General features: G+C 44.7%; 1 protein-coding gene across 1 annotated transcript in view; it reads right to left on the bottom strand.

Annotated features, from left to right (window-relative positions):
- LOC126457292 (aquaporin-11) overlaps nt 1-23,560 on the bottom strand; it is a 229,819-nt gene that overhangs the window by 40,979 nt on the left and 165,280 nt on the right. The window contains exon 4 of the mRNA XM_050093464.1: nt 17,262-17,343. Within this exon, the coding sequence (XP_049949421.1) occupies nt 17,262-17,343 (82 nt within the window). The remainder of the gene's footprint in view (nt 1-17,261; nt 17,344-23,560) is intronic.

Raw genomic sequence — 23,560 nt, 5'->3', positions numbered from 1 at the left:
GGAAGCATCAGATACGGCGGCTCCTTTATACCCGGGAACAGGCCGCTGCGCATGCGCGAGAAGCGAAAGGGCTGCCTTCTGCGAAGCGAAGAATATCAGCATCACCTGCGGTACAAACTAAAAAAAGCGATGAATGACAAATTAATATGCAGCCGGCGATAACCATTCTTGAAATTTTCGAAGAAATATTACCCACAAACTGTAGTCCAAACTGAAAAACATGAACAATTTGACGGTCAGTACATCCATTTTGTCTGAAAACAACCTTAAGATAATCCAGTTCCTGCGTCAAATTATGAGAATCCGAAATAGCGTAAACTCTCTTGACGAGCGTACGTAGAACTCCAGTGCGTTGGTGCGGTAGGTGACAACTAGTAGCATGAAAGTAGGCGTCCGAATGCATAGGTTTACGCCATACACTGTGTCGTAAAGCCCCATTTTCATTTTTGTGTGCTAAAACAGCCAAACAAGACAACTTTCCATCTTCTTCAATTTCCATTGAAAATTTGATGGATGTATGAATGCAGTTAAAATGGTCCAAAAACTGAAGATCAGCTTCCATTCTATATGGCCAAACGATAAAAATATCATCCACATCTCTCAAGAAACATGTGGGCTTAAGAGAGAACAAGTCCTGAGTGCGGTATCTTCAAAATCTTCCATGGAAAGATTCACTCAGGAACAGGATTATCTTAAGGTTGTTATCGGACAAAATAGACGTACTGATCATTAAATTGTTTGTGCTTTTCAGTTTGGACTAGCATGCGAACCAACAATGGACACTTGTAGGTCAGTTGCTTTTTTTCCCTTTGCGGGGAGTATTTCTTCGAAAATTTTAAGAACCCTCAGAAAATAGGATATTAAACGTATCCTTTTGCCTTTGGCCAAAACTAGAGCCCTTCTTGGATATGTTAAAGATGATTTGGGATTGGGGAAGCCTGGTGTAAATAAAATTTCCTGTCATTACGGAAATGTTTATATTGGAAAGACTATCGTATGGTTCAAGACCGATATGTGGAACATCAACGTCACACACGTTTGTTCAAGTCCGCAAAATCTGCCGTCGCTGAACATTGTCTCAATCAAGGACGTAATATGTCATTTAAAGAGACGAAAATTATTGTTCCGGCTTCCCATTAGTGTACTTAAGAAATCCATCAAAATACGATTATCCGATGACATTTTTACTAAAAATAAAGGTTTCCCTTTAAGCAAGATGTGGAGTCCTGTTTTATCAGATATAAAAGAACAACGGTCTGGTTTTCGACGGGCTGTATATTAATTTGTGATTCAACGCTTTTTTTAGGGTAGTCCTTTCGCTCCTTGCACACGCGCAACGGCCTCTTCCCGAAGGTATGAAGGAGCCGCCGTATCTGATGTTTCCTCAGTTCCGGTGTGATTTTGTACCTGCAATCTCACATGAAGATGGTGACCAGTTGCACCGTCGAAATATCCCGTCCTCAGGACGGTGAAATCTGGCTGTATACCTGTGAAGGGAGTCAACAAGAAAGATTAATGTTTAACGCCCCTTTGACAACGATGTCGGACTAAGGAAGGATGGGAAACGAAATCGACCGTGTTCTTTCAAAGGTACCAACCCGGAATTTGCCTTAATAGATTCAGGAAAATCACGGAACCTAGCTCAGGATGGCCGGATGGCGATCTGAACCGTCGGCCTCCCGAATCCGAGCCCAGTTTGCGAACCACTGAACGAGGATTCTTTTCTTTCACTCTAAGCAAAATGTCATTCGCACGTCACGTGCAACTCGATACTTCAATGCAGCGAAACCTCTCTCCTGTACTCCAAACTCCAAAGTGGTTAGTCTACATCATTTTTTTGGTTAACAATTATGAGAGGATAGCTTGCGGACTGCAGCAGACGTACACCTCCTACCTAGTGTTTGTAGATGGAGAAGTGTGTCCTGGATATTCCAGTTTACTTTTCATCTGCTGGAGTGAAGCGCTCTCAGGGAGTCGCAGCAGAGGAGTACTGCAGTCTAAACAAATCTCATCTGCTCCACTGTCGTGAAGATGGCGTATAATTCTGCATCGTATTCAGGGAAATTGTTAAAAAGCTTTATCTAGTTCTGTAAGTGTTCTAACTCCTTTCCAGAACAATTGCTCTCCTATCTCGTATACGTTTAACTTTTGGAGACTAGTGTCTCCTAAAATTTACTTAAAATGGCAGAAAGCTGTTTGCTCACTTCTGTAAGTCAGAGTGCTGCAATTAAGGTAAAAGGTCGTGGGTTTGGTACAGCGTTGTTCCGCTCAGAGTCTTCGGATCCAGGGTTTCAACATTCTTGCTGTGACCTTCTCCTCGTAAGTGGCTGCACATTGTTATTCCAGTTCCTCATGAAGGGGCAGGCAACGGAAAAAACTGCACATCTGCCAAAGGCTATACCCACTTTAAAGAAGGTTTCAATACATAAAAACAGATTACAATAAATAACGTTATCAAAAAACCATATTAATTTAAAATTTTTACGAGTTTTAAAGTTTTTGAATGATTTTATAGTACACACGTCAAAAAATGTTTTTTATCACCTCGACCCGAGAGTTGCGCAACCTGTACAGAAAACTGGAATAGAGATCAACATAAACATCATTTCCGACATTAACATCATTTCCGCCCTTTATATTGCTCATGAAAACCACACATTGCATGTTTTACCACCATACAGCGAGATCATCAGAGGTGGCGGTCCAGATTGCTGTACACACCGATACCTCTAATACCCAGTAGCACGTTCTCTTGGCATTGATGCATGCCTGTATTCGTCGTGGCATACTATCCACAAGTTCATCAAGGCACTGTTGGTCCTGATTGTCCCACTCCTCAACGGCGATTCGGCGTAGATCCCTCACAGTGGTTGATGGATCACGTCGTCTATAAATAGCCTTTTTCAATCTATCTCAGGCATGTGCGATAGGGTTCATGTCTGGAGAACATACTGGCCACTCTAGTCGAGCGATGTCGTTATCCTGAGGGAAGTCAGACACAAGATTTGCGCGATAGGGGCGCGCATCTTCGTCCATGAAGACGAATGCCTAGCCAGTATACTGCCGATATGGTTGAACTGTCGGTTGGAGGATGGCATTTACGTATAGTACAGCCGTTTAGGCGCCTTCCATGATCACCAGCGGCCCCACGTAATGCCACCCCAAAACAGCAGGGAACCCCCACCTTGCTGCACTCGCTGGACAGTGTGTCTAAGGCGTTCAGCCTGATCGAGTTGCCTCCAAACACGTCTCCGGCGATTGTGTGGTTGAAGACATATGCGACACTCATCGGTGAAGAGAACGTGATGCCAGTCATGAGCGGTCCATTCGGCATGTTGTTTGGCCCATCTGTACCGTGCTGCATGGTATCGCGGTTGCCAAGATGGACCTCGCCACGGCCGTCGGAGTTGGGCATAATGGATTATTCAACATGGTCGCGTTGCTGTCAGGGTTTCTCCGAGCCATAATCCGTAGGTAGCGGTCATCCACTGCAGTAGTAGCCCTTGGGTGGGCATGAGCGAGGTATGTCACCGACAGTTCCTGTCTCTCTGAATCTCCTCCATGTCCGAACAACATCGCTTTGGTTCCCTCCGATACGTGTGGACACTTCCCTTGTTGAGCGCCCTTCCTGGCACAAAGTAACAATACGAACGCGATCTAACCGCAGTATTCACCATCTAGGCATGGTTGAACTACAGACAACACGAGCCGTGTACTTCATTCCTGGTGGAATGACTGGAACTGATCGGCTGTCGGACCTCCTCCGTCTAATAGGCGCTGCTCATTGATGGTTATTTACATCTTTGGGCGGGTTTAGTGACATATCTGAACAGTCATAGGGACTGTGTCTATTATACAATACTCACACCAACGTCTGTCTTCAGGAGTTCTGGGAATCGGGGAGATGCAATACTTTTTTTGATGTGTGTATATTTGATATATAATCACTGACGAAAATATAATATTAATGTGGTACAATGGCTATGCTGATATTGCATTGAAATGTTTATAACCATGATGGGGGTCGTGGGATGATGAAATACCTACGGGATGCTGTGGAACTTCAGACAGCGTCTACAAATCATCGAGTTGGAAGTAGAAAGAGGGAGGAGGGTGGATGAATGGTGTGAGGCGAAGTATTGTGACTAGAGCTGGAGATAATGGTATATCTCTGGAAGGATTTTATTATTGGGTAGTGGGAGTGGGTTAAGGTTTCCTGGAAGAGGGTGTATAAGATATAGAGGTAGATGGAGGATGTGATATGGATCTAGTGCTGCAGCAGGATACTTCGACTGGTGATTATTGGGTAGGATATTGGGAGCCATGCCTAGGTTTGGCGTTTAATATATGGGGTCCGAATGAGTTCCAAGAAGTGGAAAATCTACTGGAAGTGGAAGCGTTGTTACAGGATGCGAGTTGGGGATGTTAGGCGGATACAGAAGGCGAGTCGGAGTGCATGTCTTTCCAGGATTTCTAGGGACTTACAGAATTTAGGGGAGGCGGAGATCCAGGTAATGCATAAGTTCGAGTGGGGTGGCTGAGGGATCTGCAGGTGAGGATTACGGTAAAGGGTTTAGACAGCAGGTGGGCACACTATCTGCATTTCACAAATGTTAGGACACTGTTTCCTGCGTTTAACGCTGTAAATGTTCATGCGCGGCTGTTCAGTGGGGTTTTCATGATTGGAGGAAGTGTTCACCAGTGTACTGCTGGCTGGAGGGCGCACCATGATCGGCGCCTTGTTTGCGTACGCCTGTGACGCCCTCGTAGCTGCGACGATCACTAAGCCTCGGAAGCCTAAATCCGTCGTCACGATTTCTTAAGGTGCTCCGTAACCTCCACCATCTCTCTGAGTTTTCGTTTGCATTGTATGGTGTTTTTGCTAAAACATTTTCGTTAGCAAAGCCTATAAAATGGGCGGATGTTTCACTATGTTAAAAGTGTGATAAAGTATACACTGGCAAATGGATCTGGCAGTTAATGGACGTTTAATACGGCAGTGACGGCACGTTGGATCCAGGCAGCCCGGCATGTCAGGCGTAGCTGAACAAAACGAAACCTGTAGTAAGGATAAAGAGTTTGCTTAAATTAGCTTTTTAGCAAAATCACCGTAGCAATGCAAATGAAAAGTCAGAGAGGCAGTCGAGATTGTTATACGCCCGAAGAATTTTTATCGTGACGAAGGCTTTATTCTGCCAGTGAGTTTGCTACCGGTCGTCAGTGCGCGGGCCAATACAGGGTGTTCGGAAATCCCCGTTAGAAACTTTTAAGACTCGTAGATGGGAGTGAGTACTTAATATTTTGAATAGGAACCCATGTCCAGAAAGGTGATCCAGCGATGCTAGAGGGCGTCGAAGTTACAGGCGCCGCCGCATGTATATTCAGGGTGATTCCGTGATGATGGTACAAACTTTCAAGGATGATGGAGAAAGATGAATGCATCAAATTGAGGTAAGGGTCCCTATTCTAGAAATGAACGAGTTTAAAGTTATAAACGAAAACTGTTCTGATACCTCTGTCAGTGGAAGACATGTATCGGTACTGTTGTCGCTAAGATCGTAGCGTAGGCAACTTTCAGAGGTGGAAGTATGCGCCAAAACAAGAAAAAACTTTCTAGTGAACATGGGCTCTAAAATGCATACCTTAAGAGCTACGAGCACTTGTTCAATACAGGAGATGTGTTTCACACCAGTGGAGATGAAATTTCTGGATATTGGTTACTATTCAAAATATTATGTACACTCCCGTCCTAGTCCTAGTAGTTTGTAACGGGAATACAGGAATTTCCTAACACCCCGTGTAATCCATAAACACAAACAGGGTGCCCCTCACGTCCCGCCACTCCAGCCAGTAATACACCGGTAAAGCTTCCTCCAAGAACGGAAACGTAGTTGAGTATACAGCCACGAATATTCACGGTGATAAATGCTGAAAATCTGACAGTGCGCCACAGTATGCAGTCAGTTCCCAGAAGAAGGTGTCAGCAAGAAGACCGAAGCACCAGACCCAAAATTCTGGATGGAACAATGCGATACGAAAACCTGAGAACTTTTAACTTCATCGACGACGAGCGCGAAGCCTACGTTTTTTAAGAGTGTTGTCAGCGCAGTGTGCGGTTGCGCAGGTACCGAAGTGGTCGTCCGACATGGAGTACGAGGAGGGGCTGCGGACCAGCAGGCGCTGCCGGCCCGGCAGCTACCCCCAGCCCCTGCAGCTGCTGCACCTCAAGTCTGCCTTCAAGGCGCTGCTCTTCGGACTCATCATCGCCACACTTACCTTCGCTCTCGAGTTGTTTCTCCACAGCTGGCGACAGACTAGGACCCTCCGCGCTCGAGGCCCTGAAGACACGGGCTATCTTCGCACGAGCAGTGCCCATCTATGAATTCGTGTGAGCTATCAAGCTATAAACAGCAAATGTGATTGTTTGCTTTGTCGTTTGCAAGCCGCTGTTATGATCCCTGTGGAGAGATAGATCGCAAATCTGTACATAAATTCCCACAAATTGCGTCCCTCGCTGCTCCATCACCATGGTATTTATCTCATTACTTATAGCCATTTCATACCAATCATTAATACATTAGCGTCCGTTCTTTTCAGTCTATAAAGGATGAAGCGAAATTCGCGCACTCAGGCTTCGCAGCACGACTCCTCACATGACAGCGATAAAAAAAAAAAAATGTCTGTCGCAAAATTTCGTCCGGCGAGTACATCCGGCAGAAAAAGGACGTTAAAGAATGGAAATGTGGCAACACTGTAACCACATGTATAGCAACTAGCTCTGTCAACACGTAAGGTTGTGCTATAGAGTTGGCGCAGTGGATAGAGTTTTGGGTTAGCATGCAGAAGGTCGAGGGTTCGATCCTCGGTTCAAAAATATGTTTTTTATTTAGTAAATGTAGTCGGTACGGTATCTGACATCTTAATCGTCAACAGCGATTGCAGCACGTCCTCTGGAAAACATTTGCACTTACATGCGACAATCGTAGAAATGGAACATTGGACAGCTCTGAAAGATGCCCTTTTCATGTCGTGGGCCTGAATTAATTTGCACCACTTCCTCTACTAGAAGCGAAACCTGTTTTCTTCGTACCTTCCTCTAATGGTCACATAGATTAGTACCAAATATTATCCTTGCCTCGTTCAGGTCCATTACGTTTCGTTAGGACCTTAAATTACCAGTACGACTAGCAACGTGCTTTAGAATAATGTCCAAACTCGGTTACTATTTGTATGTGTTATCACCATGGTCCCATTAACTGTTTCAACTGTCTATTTCTTGTTTGTCTAGCCACGTATTTGTTGTGTTCAGTGTCCGCAGCTCGTGGTCGTGCGGTAGCGTTCTCGCTTCCCGCGCCCGGGTTCCCGGGTTCGATTCCCGGCGGGGTCAGGGATTTTCTCTGCCTCGTGATGACTGGGTGTTGTGTGATGTCCATAGGTTAGTTAGGTTTAAGTAGTTCTAAGTTCTAGGGGACTGATGAACATAGATGTTAAGTCCCATAGTGCGCAGAGCCATTTGAACCATTCGTTGTGTTCAGCGTTACAAAATATTGTAAATTTAGGGTACATGTGACATAAGAAACGATGTATATTACAGTATGAAATGAGAGAATGAAATTAGCAAATAAAAAAAATGCACCCCAACTCAGAATTGAACCCTTGACCTCCTGCATGCTAACCCAAAACTCTATCCATGGAGCCAACTGTGCAGCAATACTCAAATTTGCTGTCAGAGGTAGTTACCGCACGTGTTGTTACCGTGTTTCCAGACTGCCACTCTTTAACGTTCTTTTTCTGCCAGATATACTCGTCAGACGAAATTTTGTGAGAGACATTTTTTTATCACTGACACGTGCGGAGTATGTGGAAACCTGGCCATCTCATATCACAGTAAAAATTTTAACAACCTCGACAAAATATTGAATGCAGACCTGGCAGTACTGAGCACCGACCACTCCAAGTGGCATCTGCATTCAAATTCTATCAAAACGACCAGCACCATAATGCACCTTAACAACAGAGACTCAGATTGAAAAACACAACTTTCTATCAACGGTCAAAGCATTAGGCATGGGGATGAGCCTAAATACATGAGAGCGAAATTAGGTCGCATTCTAACGTATAGCTGACATCTAGAAGATACAAAAGGGAAACTAAAGTCCCGTAACGCTATCCTATTGCAACTATCTGTAACGATATGGGGTTGTGGAATGTGACTGAATACTGATCGCCAGTTTGAATGAGAAACGCACACCTATCTAAAGTGGACATCCAACAAAACCAGACGATGTGGATAATCTCTGGAACACGCCGGGCCACCCATGTGCCTGGCTCCCCGTCCTAGCAAACATAGAGTCCCCTCAAACTAAGCAATCACAATTAGCCACAAAATCATGCAGAAAAATCCTAGAGAACTCAGAACTCCCTATACAGCAAGATCTAGCGCTTCTAAATAGATTTAAATCCAGATCATCCTTATGGAATATCGCCTAAGAACAGTAAGGCTGCGACTCGAAGATAGCTACGGGCTGCAAGTCGGCATATGAACCTATACTTGGTGGACGACCCCAACAAGAAGATGGATGGATTCAACCTCCCGAGGAATCTCTGGACAACTTTGCACCGCATCAGGACAAGTGTTGGTATGTGCAAGACACTGATGAATTGGTGCCTGTCGGACAACCTTGAGTATGAGTGCGGGGAAATCCAAGAAATGAATAATTTACATGTGCTTGAAGTGCATCAGTGTGATCTATGTAACTCAGTATAGAGGTATTAGAATATTTTAGTTAATACATTATGTGATGAAAGCCTTTGTAAAAGCCGAAGAAGTAAATAAATTAATAAAGTGTAACACACAGGACGAACCCTTGACAGAACCCTCACCTTCTGCCTATCCTAAAGAAAGCTGCATCAGACCGATGTATATCATTATTGCATCTCTCCACAGTCCATTACACCTATAAAACATTAATACAATCCATCCTAACTATTGCACAGCGTCAGCTGGACTTCTACAACACCAGAACTACACTACTGGCCATTAAAATTGCTACACCAAGAAGAAATGCAGATGATAAATGGGTATTCACTGGACAAATATATTATACTAGAACTGACATGTGATTACATTTTCACGCAATTTGTGTGCATAGATCCTGAGAAATCAATACCCAGAACAACCACCTCTGGCCGTAATAACGGCCTTGATACGCCTGGGCATTGAGTCAAACAGAGCTTGGATGGCGTGTACAGGTACAGCTGCCCATGCAGCTTCAACACGATACCACAATTCATCAAGAGTAGTGACTGGCGTATTGTGACGAGACAGTTGCTCGGCCACAATTGACCAGACGTTTTCAATTAGTGAGAGATCTCGAGAATGTGCTGGCCAGGATAGCAGTCGAACATTTTCTGTATCCAGAAAGGCCTGCACAGGAACTGTAGCATGCGGTCGTGCATTATCCTGCTGAAATGTAGGGCTTCGCAGGGATCGAATGAAGGGTAGAGCCACGGGTCGTAACGCATATGAAATGTAACGTCCACTGTTCAAAGTGCCGTCAATGCGAACAAGAGGTGACCGAGATGTGTAACCAATGGCACCCCATACCATCAGGCCGGGTGATACGCCAGTATGGCGATGACGAATACACGCTTCCAACATGCGTTCACAGCGATGTCGCCAAACACGGATGCGACCATCATGATGCTGTAAACAGAATCTGGATTCATCAGAAAAAATGACGATTTGCCATTGGTGCACCCAGGTTCGTCGTTGAGTACACTATCGCAGGCGCTCCTGTCTGTGATGCAGCATCAAGGGTAACCGCAGCCATGGTCTCCGAGCTGATAGTCCATGCTGCTGCAAACGTCGTCGAACTGATCGCGCAGATGGTTGTCTTGCAAACGTCTCCATCTGTTGACTCAGGGATAGAGACGTGGCTGCACGATCCGTTACAGGCATGCGGATAAGATGCCTTTCATCTCGACTGCTAGTGATACGAGGCCGTTGGGATCCAGCACGGCGTTCCTATTCCATATTCTGCTAACAGTGATTGGATCTCGACCAACGCGAGCAGCAATGTCGCGATACGATAAACCGCAATCGCGATAGGCTACAACCCGACCTTTATCAAAGTCGGAAACGTGATGGTACGCATTTTTCCTCCTTGCACGAGGCATCACAACAACGTTTCACCAGGCAACGCCTGTCAACTGCTGTTTGTGTATGAGAAATTGGTTGGAAACTTTCCTCATGTCAGCACGTAGTAGGTGTCACCACCGGCGCCGACCTTGTGCAATGCTCTGAAAAGCTAATGATTTGCATATCACAGCATCTTCTTCCTGTCGGTTAAATTTCGCGTCTGTAGCACGCCATCTTCGTGGTGTAGCAATTTTAATGGCCAGTATTGTATAAAGTCTCTAAGAAGTCTCGAAAGTCTATTTTCCCACATCTGATTACTTTATAGCCCAGTGCAAATCACATGCTGAATGTCTAAGTCAGGTAAGGACAAGAATTCTGCACACGTGCAGAGCCCTTTCATTTGTGTGGAGTTCTGTCACCTGAGTGCACACTTCCCCCACTACTATGCCATGCTGTCTGAGATGGAAGAGGGAGAGGGGGAAACTGGAGCTTTCCACAATTTTAAGTATTATTTAATTATTTTTGACTTGCTGAAGATCTAATAAAAATTATACCTGGTGCAATCCATCGGCATACAGACAGACGCAGAGAATTTCGCCTATTTACACCAGTTAGCTTGCCATGCATCAGAAATAACTTATCTCTCACCATACGTCTTACAGTGGGCGGTGAACAGTAACGTCCACTTTAAATGCGAGGTCTCCCACCTGTTCCAGACGTTATATTGATCAATCCCCGTCGAAATTCAACAAATGCAGGTCTTAATTCTAAATATCGTTCCAGGAATGCCCCTTGACTTATCAATGTATTTTGCGGTAATGTGTAACGCCTCCATACTTTTCATTCATTTCCATCAAAAACTGTTGCAATTGACTGTATAATAATGCATATATATTCAAAATTTATTCCTATCACCAATTCTCTTACGTGCTTCATGCCTCCAAATTTAGCACAAAGTGCTTCTTGATGTACAAAACAATGAATCCCGTACGAACTGTCTGTCGATCATTGTAATATTTTGCTCTTTAGTTATCAACCAAATATTTAACATCTTTCTGCATGGTTTCGTTATGCAATTCCACGGCAAGTTTGCGATAAGCTTCGATTATGCGACTGAATGTTGCATACAGAGAATTATAATTGTGACGACAGGTCCCTAGACTCTTACTTTTTGTGTAAATAGTCACTGGACCTGCAAAATTACGTTATACCATCAACAAATAGGGAAGGATAAACAGCGCTGAAAAAGTTGAAAATTTGTGGTAAGGTCTTATGGGACCAAACTGCAGAGGTCATCGGTCCCTAAGCCTACACACTACTTAAACTTACGCTATGGACAACACACACACCCATGTCCGAGGGAGGACTCGAGCCTCCGACCCTCCGACGAGGGGGGGGGGGGGGGGGGGAGCCGCATGGACCGTGACAAGGCGCCCTAGTCACGCGGCTACCCCGTCCGGCAAAACAGCACTGATACCAAGATTCTGCCGAACTGTAAAAAGTTGTGCCCACCAGAAAATGCGGCATCAAATTCCGCAAGAAAAACAATGTCGCATCGCACTGCTAAATGGAACGTCGCGCTGTACCGAGCAGTTCCGAGAAGGACCGAGTACGGTCGAGACGTATCAAGTAGTGCCGAGGTAGGCCGGGCCTCAGATTTCACGCGTGCAGTACTCTGTACACACTTGCTGTTTTTTTAGGCCGTGGGCGACACGAGGCTACAGCTCATTTCTCTTCAGCCATACTGAAAATATGCATTTTACGATATCGTTTCTTCTTAATCTCCGATCCCGGTAATCAGCAGGGCCTGCACCGAATACGTCCAACTACTCACCCCTGGCAGCACACCCCTTATCCGCGTGCAGAAGTAGGGCATGAAATAAGTGTAAATTAAATTCTGAGATAGCTAACATTGTGTAGCCTCTCCCTCACGTCGTTTCTGTGTTAAATCTCAGTTTGACAGTCTCTGAACTTCAACAGAAAATGTATTTAACTATACCTTTCGATAGCCTACCATAACTACAGTGTACTATTATGGTCACCGCTGAATAGTTCAGAAGCAGTATGTAGCTGGATCACAACAAGAAATTCTTGTGGCCAAATTACTAGAAAAAATGATGTTGTAAGCATGGTAATCGCCATGATACACCCCGACAGATGGTACAGTCCAATCGAGGTGTGTTATAGGGGTCAATTGTTATTCGCATGAGTACCTGGTTTATCAGAGGATTGCCTGAAGATCATGCATTGTAACGCCAAAATCAATAGCAAATAAAGCAAGATCTTTCAATACAACTGAATGATTCATTCATGGTCCAGCAATATACAGTAAGAAATGGCGTCCCCACGTCGATCTGAAGTTACATATACGAAGAATAGCGACTCAGTAAGAAAACAAAGAAGTTTCTACTCAGGGTTTGTTGAACTATATTAAAAATGCAAGTAATGTTCATCATTATAGAAACACCACTCTGTTGTACATAATCTTGGTGACATCTGGAAATCTGGCTCCAAGTGGTCTGTGGCAGACCCGAAACCTACCATTACCATCCGCTTGTACTCTCTGAAATCATCATACGTGGGAGACAAGCTACCTTTTCCCAGTTGTCGTCTAGGAAGCAAGAAAGATTAGTAATTAATGTCCAACAGGCATCGAGCTCTCTAGAACCGGAGCACAAGTTCGTATCAGGCAACGAGGTAGATAAAGTCGACCGTGTCCTTAAAAGAAACTGTGCCCCCATTCGGCTTGATCGATTTCGGGAAACTATGTTAAAACTGAGTAGAGTTTGGAGGACAGGGTTTTCAATAGCTACTCTTCCACAGCGTGGAGCCTAGTGTCTTAATCATTGAGCTTTGTTCCTCGGTGCTAGGTTCCGATGACGTGCTGTTGCTTCAGGGATTCTCTTCAGGCCTTCTTCTTACATATTCCGCAAAATCAAATATCACTGCCCTCATCACATCCATATGTTTCTCGTGTGACGACTACAGTTCATCAAAGTTACACTGTTTTGTCAGCAAGAGATGAAGTCGCTATTCTCTTGACACGAGATCTATTGAAGATCCAACAACTTTCAATTTAGAATATGTTATGTAACTTTCTCTGAATGTCATTCTGTGGATAGCCTCGAAGAAGCCTCATTGCACAGTCGTTATCAAATTAGAAGACGTTACACAGTACACGCCGGAGTCTAACTCGAAGGAGTAAGTGAAGGATAACGCCCTACCTATTAACAAATGTTTGACTCGATACTAACATGTTGTGACTACATGTAAACACATTTCTCCCTAACGAGTTATAGCTCTTGGGTATATATGAATATTTGAAAGGTCAATTAGTTTCTCATTTAAGTTATATTCTAAGGTTGCGAGACTTTGATTCGGCACTTTCTCGTACGCAGACGATGTGCCGTAGAGCGTATAAAGGAAAGAGAGGCTGATAAACAATAAAGTTAGAGTAGTAGAGGGAAACGTTAATCACTTTTCCGGCGAGGAATTTTTTCATGAAGACTTCTTTCCGGACTTAAAAGATGAATCCACACACACAAGATCACTGATTGTAAAGGTGTTATAGATTCCACCAGCGTGTTCTATTGGTATGAGTTTGGCCTTTCACCTTTCCATAAATGATCTATCAAAATCCATGCGTCAACTGTCTAGGAATAATAGAGCACGCCATGGGGAACAACTTCTGTTAGAGACAAAATGTTCGCTGGCGCTTCCCGGAAACATTAGGCGCCTTTAAATGATTGGTTATGTCCTTGAGAGGCGGCAGGACATGGGCACTTTGTGGCATTTGTATGTAATGTGTGTCGCCTATAATCCAGTCACTTGCCCAACATCAAAAAGGATGGGCCGCTCTTGTAAAATATCTTTCTCGACTTAGAGACATTCATCCTTAAGGTTTTATTGTTGCAAACCACTATGGAGATGCAGCGCAGCTGGTTAGTAGACGCAGCTAGTTCCATTTAATCTCGTCGTCCCAGGGTCGACAAATTCAATAACGTGTCAGCGAACATTTTTGTCTCTAACAAAAGTTGTTGCACCTGACGTGATCCATCGCCTCTGTGAAAATGTGGTTAATTCAACCAATATCAAGACTGTTGTAATACGGTACGTCTTCCAAAGCCTGAAGAACAGTTTCTGACTTACTCTTAAAATAATAGACACTGAGACATTAACTATCGCTCATATACGCTCTAATTATAAGACAAAGCAAGAAAGAAACGCACTACGAAAAACTTATCTGAATGGCCCGGAAGTCGGTAACTATGGTTTACATGTACAGACAAACAAGAGACTACAATTTCTGGAAAAATTGGATGATTCATTTAAGAGAAACAGCTTCACTAATTGAGCAAGTCAATAACGCTTTGGTCCACCTCTGCCTCTTATACAAGCAATTATTCTTCTACATCTGAATCTACTCGTACATCTACGTGATTACTCTGCTATTCACAATAAAGTGTCTGGCAGAGGGTTCAATGAACCACATTCAAGCTGTCTCTCTACCATTCCACACTCGAACGGCGCGCGGGAGAAACGAGCACTTAAATTTTTCTGTACGAGCACTGATTTCTCTTATTTTATGGCAATGATCATTTCTCTCTATGTAGGCAAGTGTCAACAGAATGATTTCGCTATCGGAGGAGAAAACTGGTGATTGAAATTTCATGAGAAGATACCGTCGCCACGAAAAACGTCTTTGTTTCAATGATTGCCACTCCAATTCACGTATCATGTCTGTGGCACTATCTCCCCTATTTCGCGATGATACAAAAGACTGCCTTCTTTGAACTTTTTCGATGTCATCCGTCAGCCCCACCTGATGCGGATCCCACACCGCACAGCGATACTCCAGAATAGGGCGGACATGCGTGGTGTAAGCAGCCTGTTTAGTAGATGCGTTGCAGAAATTTAGCGGATTTCTTTTAGTACTCACGTGAATAACGTCACAGTTTTCCTTATTCAGGGTCAATTGCCACTTTTTACACCAAACAGATATCTAATCTACATCATTTTTCAATTTGTTTTGGCCATCTGATGACTTTACAAAACGCTAAATGACGGCATCTTATGGAAACAATCTAAGAGGGCTACTCAGATTGTCTGCTATGTCGTTAATATAGAACAGGAACAAAAGAGGGCCTATAACACTTCCTTGGGGAACGCCGGATGTTACTTCTGTTTTACTCGATGACTTTCCGTCTATTACTACGAACTGTGACCTTTCTGGCAGGAAAACACGAATCCAGTCACACAACTGAGGCGATATTCCATAGGCACACAATTTGATTAGAAGACGCTTGTGAGGACCGGTGTCGAAAGCCTTTTGGAAATCTAAAAATATGGAATCAATTTGACATCCCCTGTCGATAGCACTCGTTACTTCATGAGTATAAAGAGATAGTTGTGTTTCACAAGAACGACATTTTCTGAATCCGTGCTGACTATGTGTCAATAAATGGTTTTGTTCGAGGTAATTTATAATGTTCTAACACAGTATATATTCCAAAATCCTACTGCAAATCGACGTTAGAGATACGGGCCTGTAATTCAGCGGATTACTCCTACTTCCCTTTTTGGGTATTGGTGTGACTTGAGCAATTTTCCAGTTTTTAGGTACGGATCTTTCTGTGAGCGAGAGGGGTTGTATATAATTGCTAAATATGGAGCTACTGTATCAGCATGCTCTGAGACGAACCTGATTGGTATACAATCTGGACCGGAGGCCTTGCTTTTATTAAGTGATTTATGCTACCTTGCGACAACGAGGATATCTACTTCTATGTTTCTCATCTTGGCAGTTGTTCTTGATTGGAATTCAAGAATATTTACTTCGTCTTCTTTGGTGTAGGAGTTTCGGAAAACCGTGTTTAATAACTCTGCTTTAGCGGCACTGTCATCATTGACTTCACCGTTGTTGTCACGCGATGAAGATATTGATTGCGTCTTGCCACTGGTGTGCTTTATGTATGAGCAGAATGTCTTTAGGTTTTCTGGCAGATTCCTAGACAGAGTTTCGATGTGGAAATTATTAAAAGCATCTCGCATTGAAGCACGCGCTATATTTCGAACTTCGACACAACTTTGACTATCTTTGGGATTTTGCGTTCTTTTAAATTTGGCATGCTTTTTTTTTTGTTGCTTCTGCTACAGCGATCGACTCGTCTTGAGTACCATGGGGGATCACTACCATCACTTGTTATTCGGCTTGGTATTGACTGATGTATTTCAGATTCTTAGGATTGCAATGAAGAGTAACAAATTGGGGAGTCGAATATCGTTGTATCGCTGTGCTGTAAGGGAGACGCGGATGTCAACCAAATGGGTCCTGCTATGAAATGAAATGACACCCCAGACTATCACTGCTAGTTGTTGGGCTGTGTGGCGGTTGACAGTCGGGTTGGTATCCCACCGCTATCTGGGACGTCTCCAGACACGTCTTCGGCCTGAAATCCCATTGGATGGAGTAGAATTGTCTTCAGCAATCCGTCCCGCTTCGAACTGAGCCTTGATAAATAGCACCCTTATCGCACTACAGTACGTCCAGGATTTCCGTCGCCTTACATGGGAAGCTTTCCTGGGCGTCAGTACACGGCGTGAGTTTCTGCTGCTAGTTGTCATGCTTGCCAAACCCTGCCTTTGTCAAGAAGGTTGCCGGGTCTCGCCCCATTTGAGAACGTTTGGAGCCTTATGGACATGGCCCATCACCCAGCTCGGGATTTTGTCGATCTAACGCGCCAGTTGGACAGAATTATACGGGATACCCGTCAGAAGGCCATCCAACAATCGTTAATCAGTGCTAAGCCGAATATATGCTTGCTTAATGACTAGAGATGGACCAAGGCGTTACTGATTTTCCTAATTTGTAGAGCACTTTCTCTTCAATAAATCATTCAGTTTTTGTGAAATCGTAATAATTTCATTGTCTGTACATGTACTTCACGTCTACCGAGGTTCTATCACGTTCGGATAATTCCTGCGTCGTGCATCCTTTGTTTGGCGTACAGAGTCTGGAGTTTGTGAACCACTCAGGAATTGGAATTCGTTTAAGTGGGTTTGCAGTATCGGGATTAGCAGCTATATTTAAGGTAAACTGAGCTGTGGATGGAGTGTTTACCTGAAGGTCCGCGCTGCACTCCTCCCATGCTTTGCCCAAGTGCGTCTCCGCGAGTTCCAGGTCCCACAGGTACTGGACGTACCTGCAACACCAATAGGCAAACGCTAAGGCAGCACTGCCGAATCAGAGATGCTTATAGATTTACTGAAGCAAATTAATATGCAGAGTGACCATAACTTATTGGACGAGTTAACAAGGCTATATTTTCATCAACAGAAAACAAATATACACAAGCCTCGAAAGATCTGAAATGAAATGTTGAATTACTGAAGTTACTATTTAATCATCTATTCCGCCTAGTGGTAAACTTGCGTTTTAGTTGAAGAGAATAGCGGCCCTTCCAACGCGTAGCAAGCATAGCTCGCTGAGCCTGAATGCACGTCAAGATTGTCACTATTCGAAGAATATACTGAAGAACGAAAGAAACTGGTACATCTGCCTGTTATCGTGTACGGTCCCCGCGAGCACACAGAAGTGGAGCAACACGACGTGTAAACGACTTGACTGATGTCTGAAGTAGTGCTAGAGGGAACTGACACCATGAAAGCTGCAGGGCTGTCCATAAATACGTAAGAGTACGAAAAGCACGTTGCAAGGCATCGCAGATATGCTCAACAATGTTCATGTCTGGGGAGTTCGATGGCCAACGGAAGTGTTTAAACTCGGAAGAGTGCTTCTGGAGCCACTCTGTATCAATTCTGGACCTGTGAGGTGTCGCGTTGTCCTGCTGGAATTGCCCAAGTCCGTTTGAATAAACAATGGAAGCAGGTGATCAGACAGGAAGCTTACTTACGTGTCGCCTGTCAGAGTCGTATGTAGACGAATCAGTGGTCCCATATCACTCCAACTGCACCCGTCCCACACGTCCCACTCACACCATTACAGAACCTCCTCCAGCTTGAACAGTCACCTATTAACATGCAGGGTGCATGGATTCATACCCATACACGTCCATCCACTCGACACAATTTGAAATGAGACTTGTCCGACCAGGCAACATGTTCCCAGTCATCAACAGTCCAATGTCGGTGTCGATGGGCCGAGGCGAGGAGTAAAGCTTTGTGTCGTGCAGTCATCAAGGGTACTTGAGTGGGCCTTTGGCTCCGAAAGCCCATATCAATAATATTTCTTTGAATGGTTCGCAGGCTGACACTTGTTGATGGCCCAGCATTGAAATCTGCAGCAATTTGCGGAAGGGTTGCATTTCTGTCACGTTGAACGATTCTCTTCAGTCGCCGTTGGTCCCGTTCTTGCAGGAACTTTTTCCAGCAGCAGCGACGTCGGTGATTTGATATTTTACCAGATTCCTGATATTCACGGTACATCCTAATAGCGTGAGTGCTGTGGTATATGATCTTGCAGATTAAATCCTTATAAATGATAAAACGATATTTCTTTTAGCTGGAGAAGGTAAGAGAAACGATCTTTGAATACCAGGACACGACAAGCCCCCCCTAAGAACAAGCAGTATATGACAATGCCAAGGTATTCTGTTTCGAAATATGTGAATGTGGCTCTCTTTTTCACGCAAAAATCTTCACAATAAAAATATAAGTAGACATTTTTGTACATTGCTCAATGTCATAATTCTTGGAGGAGTAGGAGGAATAAAACGCGTTTCAAACAAGACGACATTTGTATGAAAATATCGAGACTACCGAAATAGATATTACGCACGTCGAAGTGCACAACATCTGCTGTGCACAACAAGTTGGCTGCACCACTCACCGGATCCCCAGTATGGGGGTTAAGAAAAATATCTACTTCTAAGGACGTTGTCTGATTCAAGGAAATCCTTTAGCGAAAGTACTGATTACGTCACAGCAAAACTGTTTGAGAGGGCTTGGTGAGATTCGGCATCTTGCATGACGTCAAAATTAAATTTCTTGAAGCTTCAAAAAAGGTTCAAATGGCTCTGAGCACTATGGGACTTAACTTCTGAGGTCATCAGTCCCCTAGAACTTAGAACTACTTAAACCTAACTAACCTAAGGACATCACACACATCCATGCCCGAGGCAGGATTCGAACCTGCGACCGTAGCGGTCGCGCGGTTCGAGACTGAAGCGCCTAGAACGCTCGGCCAGTCCGGCCGGCTCTTAAAGCTTCATTTCTCTCATAATTACGAGATACATAGTAAAATGGGCAAATTAATCTTACTAAATCGTCCCGCACTCTTCCTATATAATCCGTTTTGTACTCAGAAATTCCTCATATTTCTTGTTAAAATGCATTTAATATTCTAACGTAAACATAAAGTGAAATTGTTTTAATGTGACATGTGGTAACATGTATGGCATATAGGAAAGCTCCTTATTCTTTTGCATGAAAATTTTCCATGTCAGTCTCGATTCCTTATGATAATCGAAAGAGGCACCGGTACGACTGCGCTGGAGTTTGCGAAGTTCATCGACGCATGTCCGCTATGTACGGATAGCAGTACATGTTCCGAACGTGCGTGCACGAGTGCCAGAGGAGATTTCGAGAATGGTGCACATCACCGCAAGACAATCTGCACCCATCGATCCATCATCCGTGATGTGATGGATCAGATTGCTGGAGTTATCCGGGGAGATCGACGAATCACGGACGAAATTCGTGTTCAGACCACTTGCATTACTGCAGAATTTGTGCGCAGTGGGCGCCGCATCACCTGAAGGAGGAACGAAAGATGGACAGAATGGCTACAAGTCTCAGTCGTCTGTAATCACGAGAAGGAGCATGCGTCTCTGTACTGTATCGCCACAGCGGACGAAACGTGGTACCACCATTTCGAGTTCGATGGGAAATGGGAAACTCATCACTGGGAATATCCCACATATCCCCCGCCAGAGACATCCAAACTGTTCACACAAGTTCCTATCAGGACATGATAACCGTCTTCTTCATCTACAGGTGCCCTCCGCTCGTCGAGTTCCTCGAACGTGGAACCACAATCAATGAGCAGAGCTATGAAGACACCTCGCAGAAACTACAACACACCATAAAGTCAAAACTCCCAGGAATGCTGTCAGATAGAATCATCCTGTTGCACAATAATACACGCCTCCACACGGCTTATCGAACGAAGTAAAAAACTTCACCAATTTTATTGGGAACCACTGCAACATCCTCCGTACAGCGCGGATCTGTCACCGTGTGATATGATTTTCTTATCTTTGACGACCTGAAGGAAGACATGCATGGACGTCGATTTCAGTCAGACGAGGAAGTGCAAGAGTCGGTGCATTTGCGAAACCGTCAGGGGCCGACCGCGTTTTACGAAACAGGAACTGATCCTCTCATCACCCGATGGGATGAATGTCTTACCGCTTTTGGTGATGACTTTTGAATGAAACCATTGAATTGTCCTGTTGTGGCGGGGGTTTATTTTTCATTTGACTGCACCGGAAGAGCCAAAGAAGCTGGAACACCTGCCAAATATCGTGTAGAGCCCCCGCGAGCACGCAGAAGTGCCGCAGCACGACGTGGAATGGACTCGACTAACGTCTGAACTAGTGCTGGAGGGAACTGACACCATGAATCTGCCACGACTGTCCCTAAATCCGTAAGAGTACGAGGGGTTGGAGATATCTTCTGAACAGCACATTGTAAGGCATCCTAGATATGTTCAATAATGTTCATATCTGGAGAGTTTGGTGGCCAGCGGAAGTGTTTAAGCTCAGAAGAGTGTTCCTCGAGCCACTCTATACCAAATATGGACGTGTGGGATCTCGCATTGTTCTGCTGGAATTGCCCAAGTCCGTCGGAATGCACAATGGACACGAATGGATAATGTGGTGTCACCGCCAGACACCACACTTGCTAGGTGGTAGCCTTTAAATCGGCTGCGGTCCGTTAGTATACGTCGGACCCGCGTGTCGCCACTATCAGTGATTGCAGACAGAGCGCCGCAGGTCTAGAGAGACTTCCTAGCACTCGCCCCAGTTGTACAACCGACTTTGCTAGCGATGGTTCACTGACAAAATACGCTCTCATTTGCCGAGACGATAGTTAGCATAGCCTTCAGCTATGTCATTTGCTACGACCTAGCAAGGCGCCAGTACCAGCTACTATTGATACTGTAATAATGTACCGTCAAGACCGACGCTCATCATTAATGGATTAAAGTTAAGTATTCCACCAGCTACGTCCATTTTTCTAAATTCTAATTTCCTTGTCCTGTTCCAGACCTCACGCCAGCCAGCGTGAGCTAAAACGCGTGCCTTTCGGCCTCCTCTAGTAACCCGGTGTTGGCTCTCCTGCCAACCCACAACATTTGGCGACGAGGCCTCCGCGTTCTTACCGATATTGCCCTGAATTACTTGTGTAATGGCTTCGCCACAATCTCCAGATGTACTGTCCGAATTTTATCGCTTACAGAATCAGCAGACGCAGGCCTTACTGGATGCCCTTGGACAGCTCGTCCAGGGTCAACGGGCAATGCAAAACGATGCGGCAGCCGCCACTCCATCGCTAACGCAGCCACAACACGCTGTTGCACCAACTTTTCGACCTTTTGATGCTGCACTGGAAAGCTGGATGGAGTGGTCACGCCAATTTGGATTCCATCTCGCCGCCTACAGAATTCAAGGTAACTAGCGGCAACCTTTTTTGTTATCCTCAGTAGGGGTGAAAACGTACCGTGTGATAGTCAAATTATTTCCCCGATGCAACGTAGCAACTCTGTCCTACGACGAAATTTTGTCTGAATTAGATGCATATTTCAAAGAATCAGTCAATGTAGTTGCGAAAAGGTATACCTTCTTTCGTACAAAACGTACGGCAGGTCAGACTAATAGGGAGTGGGTTGCAACTTTGCAAGGCCTTACTAGGGATTGTGCTTTTGAGTGTCAATGTGGACTCCCTTATTCAGATACTATGGTACGTGATGGAATTGCACAGAATGTTTCTGATGTTCGTATCAGGAAACAGACTTTGAAACTAGTCAATCCCTTCCTTCAACAAGTGATGGACATATTGAATCGGCAGGACACATTTGACTTTGCTCAGGAATCATTTGAAGCTTCACCAGCCGTGTCAGGTTAACCGGCCCGCCGGGCGAGCTGCATGGAGCAGTAAACAGCCCTCGCGCCTGGCCGCGCCACTGCTGCCAGGCTCTCAGCCACGTGTACCACGCCGGCATGCAAATGCAGTGTTAAAATCACGCCCGCGGTGTGCAACTAGACATTCGTGTGAGAATTGCCCGTCACGCCAAGCTATTTGCTTTTACTGTAATAAAAAAGGACATGTTCAAAGTATTTGCCAGAAAAAGCTCAGATCGGAAACTCAACATCATTCCAGGCCCTTTGCTTCGCGCCGAATTCGAACCAAGGATACTCAGGCTCGTGAAACTTCGCCCACGGAAATTCATGTAGTTCATTCCACTCCGCCCAGTGCCACTCTCTCTAACTGTGACTGTGTTCATCCCACAAATAGTGTGCGTCGATGTTGCCGGAACTCCCGTCAAGTCGCAAGTGATTTTGTACCAGTGTCAGTTCACATTGCACGAGACAGTCGCTCTTGTCGTCAGCAGGGCAATGAACTTTTTGTGGACTTGGATATTAACGGCAAAGTGATACCATTCTAGCTCGATACCGCGGCTGCAGTTTCACTGATCAATCGAGACACTTACAAACTGCTGGGCACACCTCCGTTGCGTGCCGCAACTGTTAAGTTAACTAGCTATTCAGGTCAAGAAATCCCTGGGTTAGGACAGTGCAGCCTTTTTGCAACATACAAAGGACAAACAAAACTTGTGTCATTTTACGTCCTTCGTTCTTCTTCTGCAGTGAACTTGTTTGGTTTCGATTTATTTCAGTTGTTTAACTTGTCTATAGTAAATCAGGTCCTATCAGTGAAGAATTTGCAGACATTTTTGCACCGGGCCTTGGTTGCGCTAAGAACTATAAAGCACATTTGGAACTGAAAATACACGTGGAACCGAAATTTTTCAGAGCGCGCAATGTTCCCCATGCATTGCATGATGAGGTCGCAAAAACATTACACGATTTGGAATCACAAGGTGTAATTGAACGTGTGCAGGCTTCTCTCTGGGCATCACCCTTAGTAATTTTGCCAAAACCTTCGGGAAAATTGAGACTTTGTGTGGACTTCGAGGCAACAGTGAATCCCCAACTAGTGATTGCAACTTTTCCTTTACCCCGCCCAGAAGATCTTTTTGACAAACTGTGCCTGGGTAAATATTTTTCGAAGTTGGACCTAGCCGATGCGTACTTGCAAATACCGGTGGACGAAGAATCCCAGCTCGTTTTGGTGGTTAACACGCATTTTGGTTTGTATCGATTCAAACGACTGCCA

The sequence above is a fragment of the Schistocerca serialis genome, chromosome 2 (genome assembly GCF_023864345.2).
Source record: "Schistocerca serialis cubense isolate TAMUIC-IGC-003099 chromosome 2, iqSchSeri2.2, whole genome shotgun sequence".
Lineage (NCBI taxonomy): Eukaryota > Metazoa > Arthropoda > Insecta > Orthoptera > Acrididae > Schistocerca > Schistocerca serialis.
Note: the sequence above shows the minus strand (reverse complement) of the source record. Positions and strands in the feature narration are given on the sequence as shown.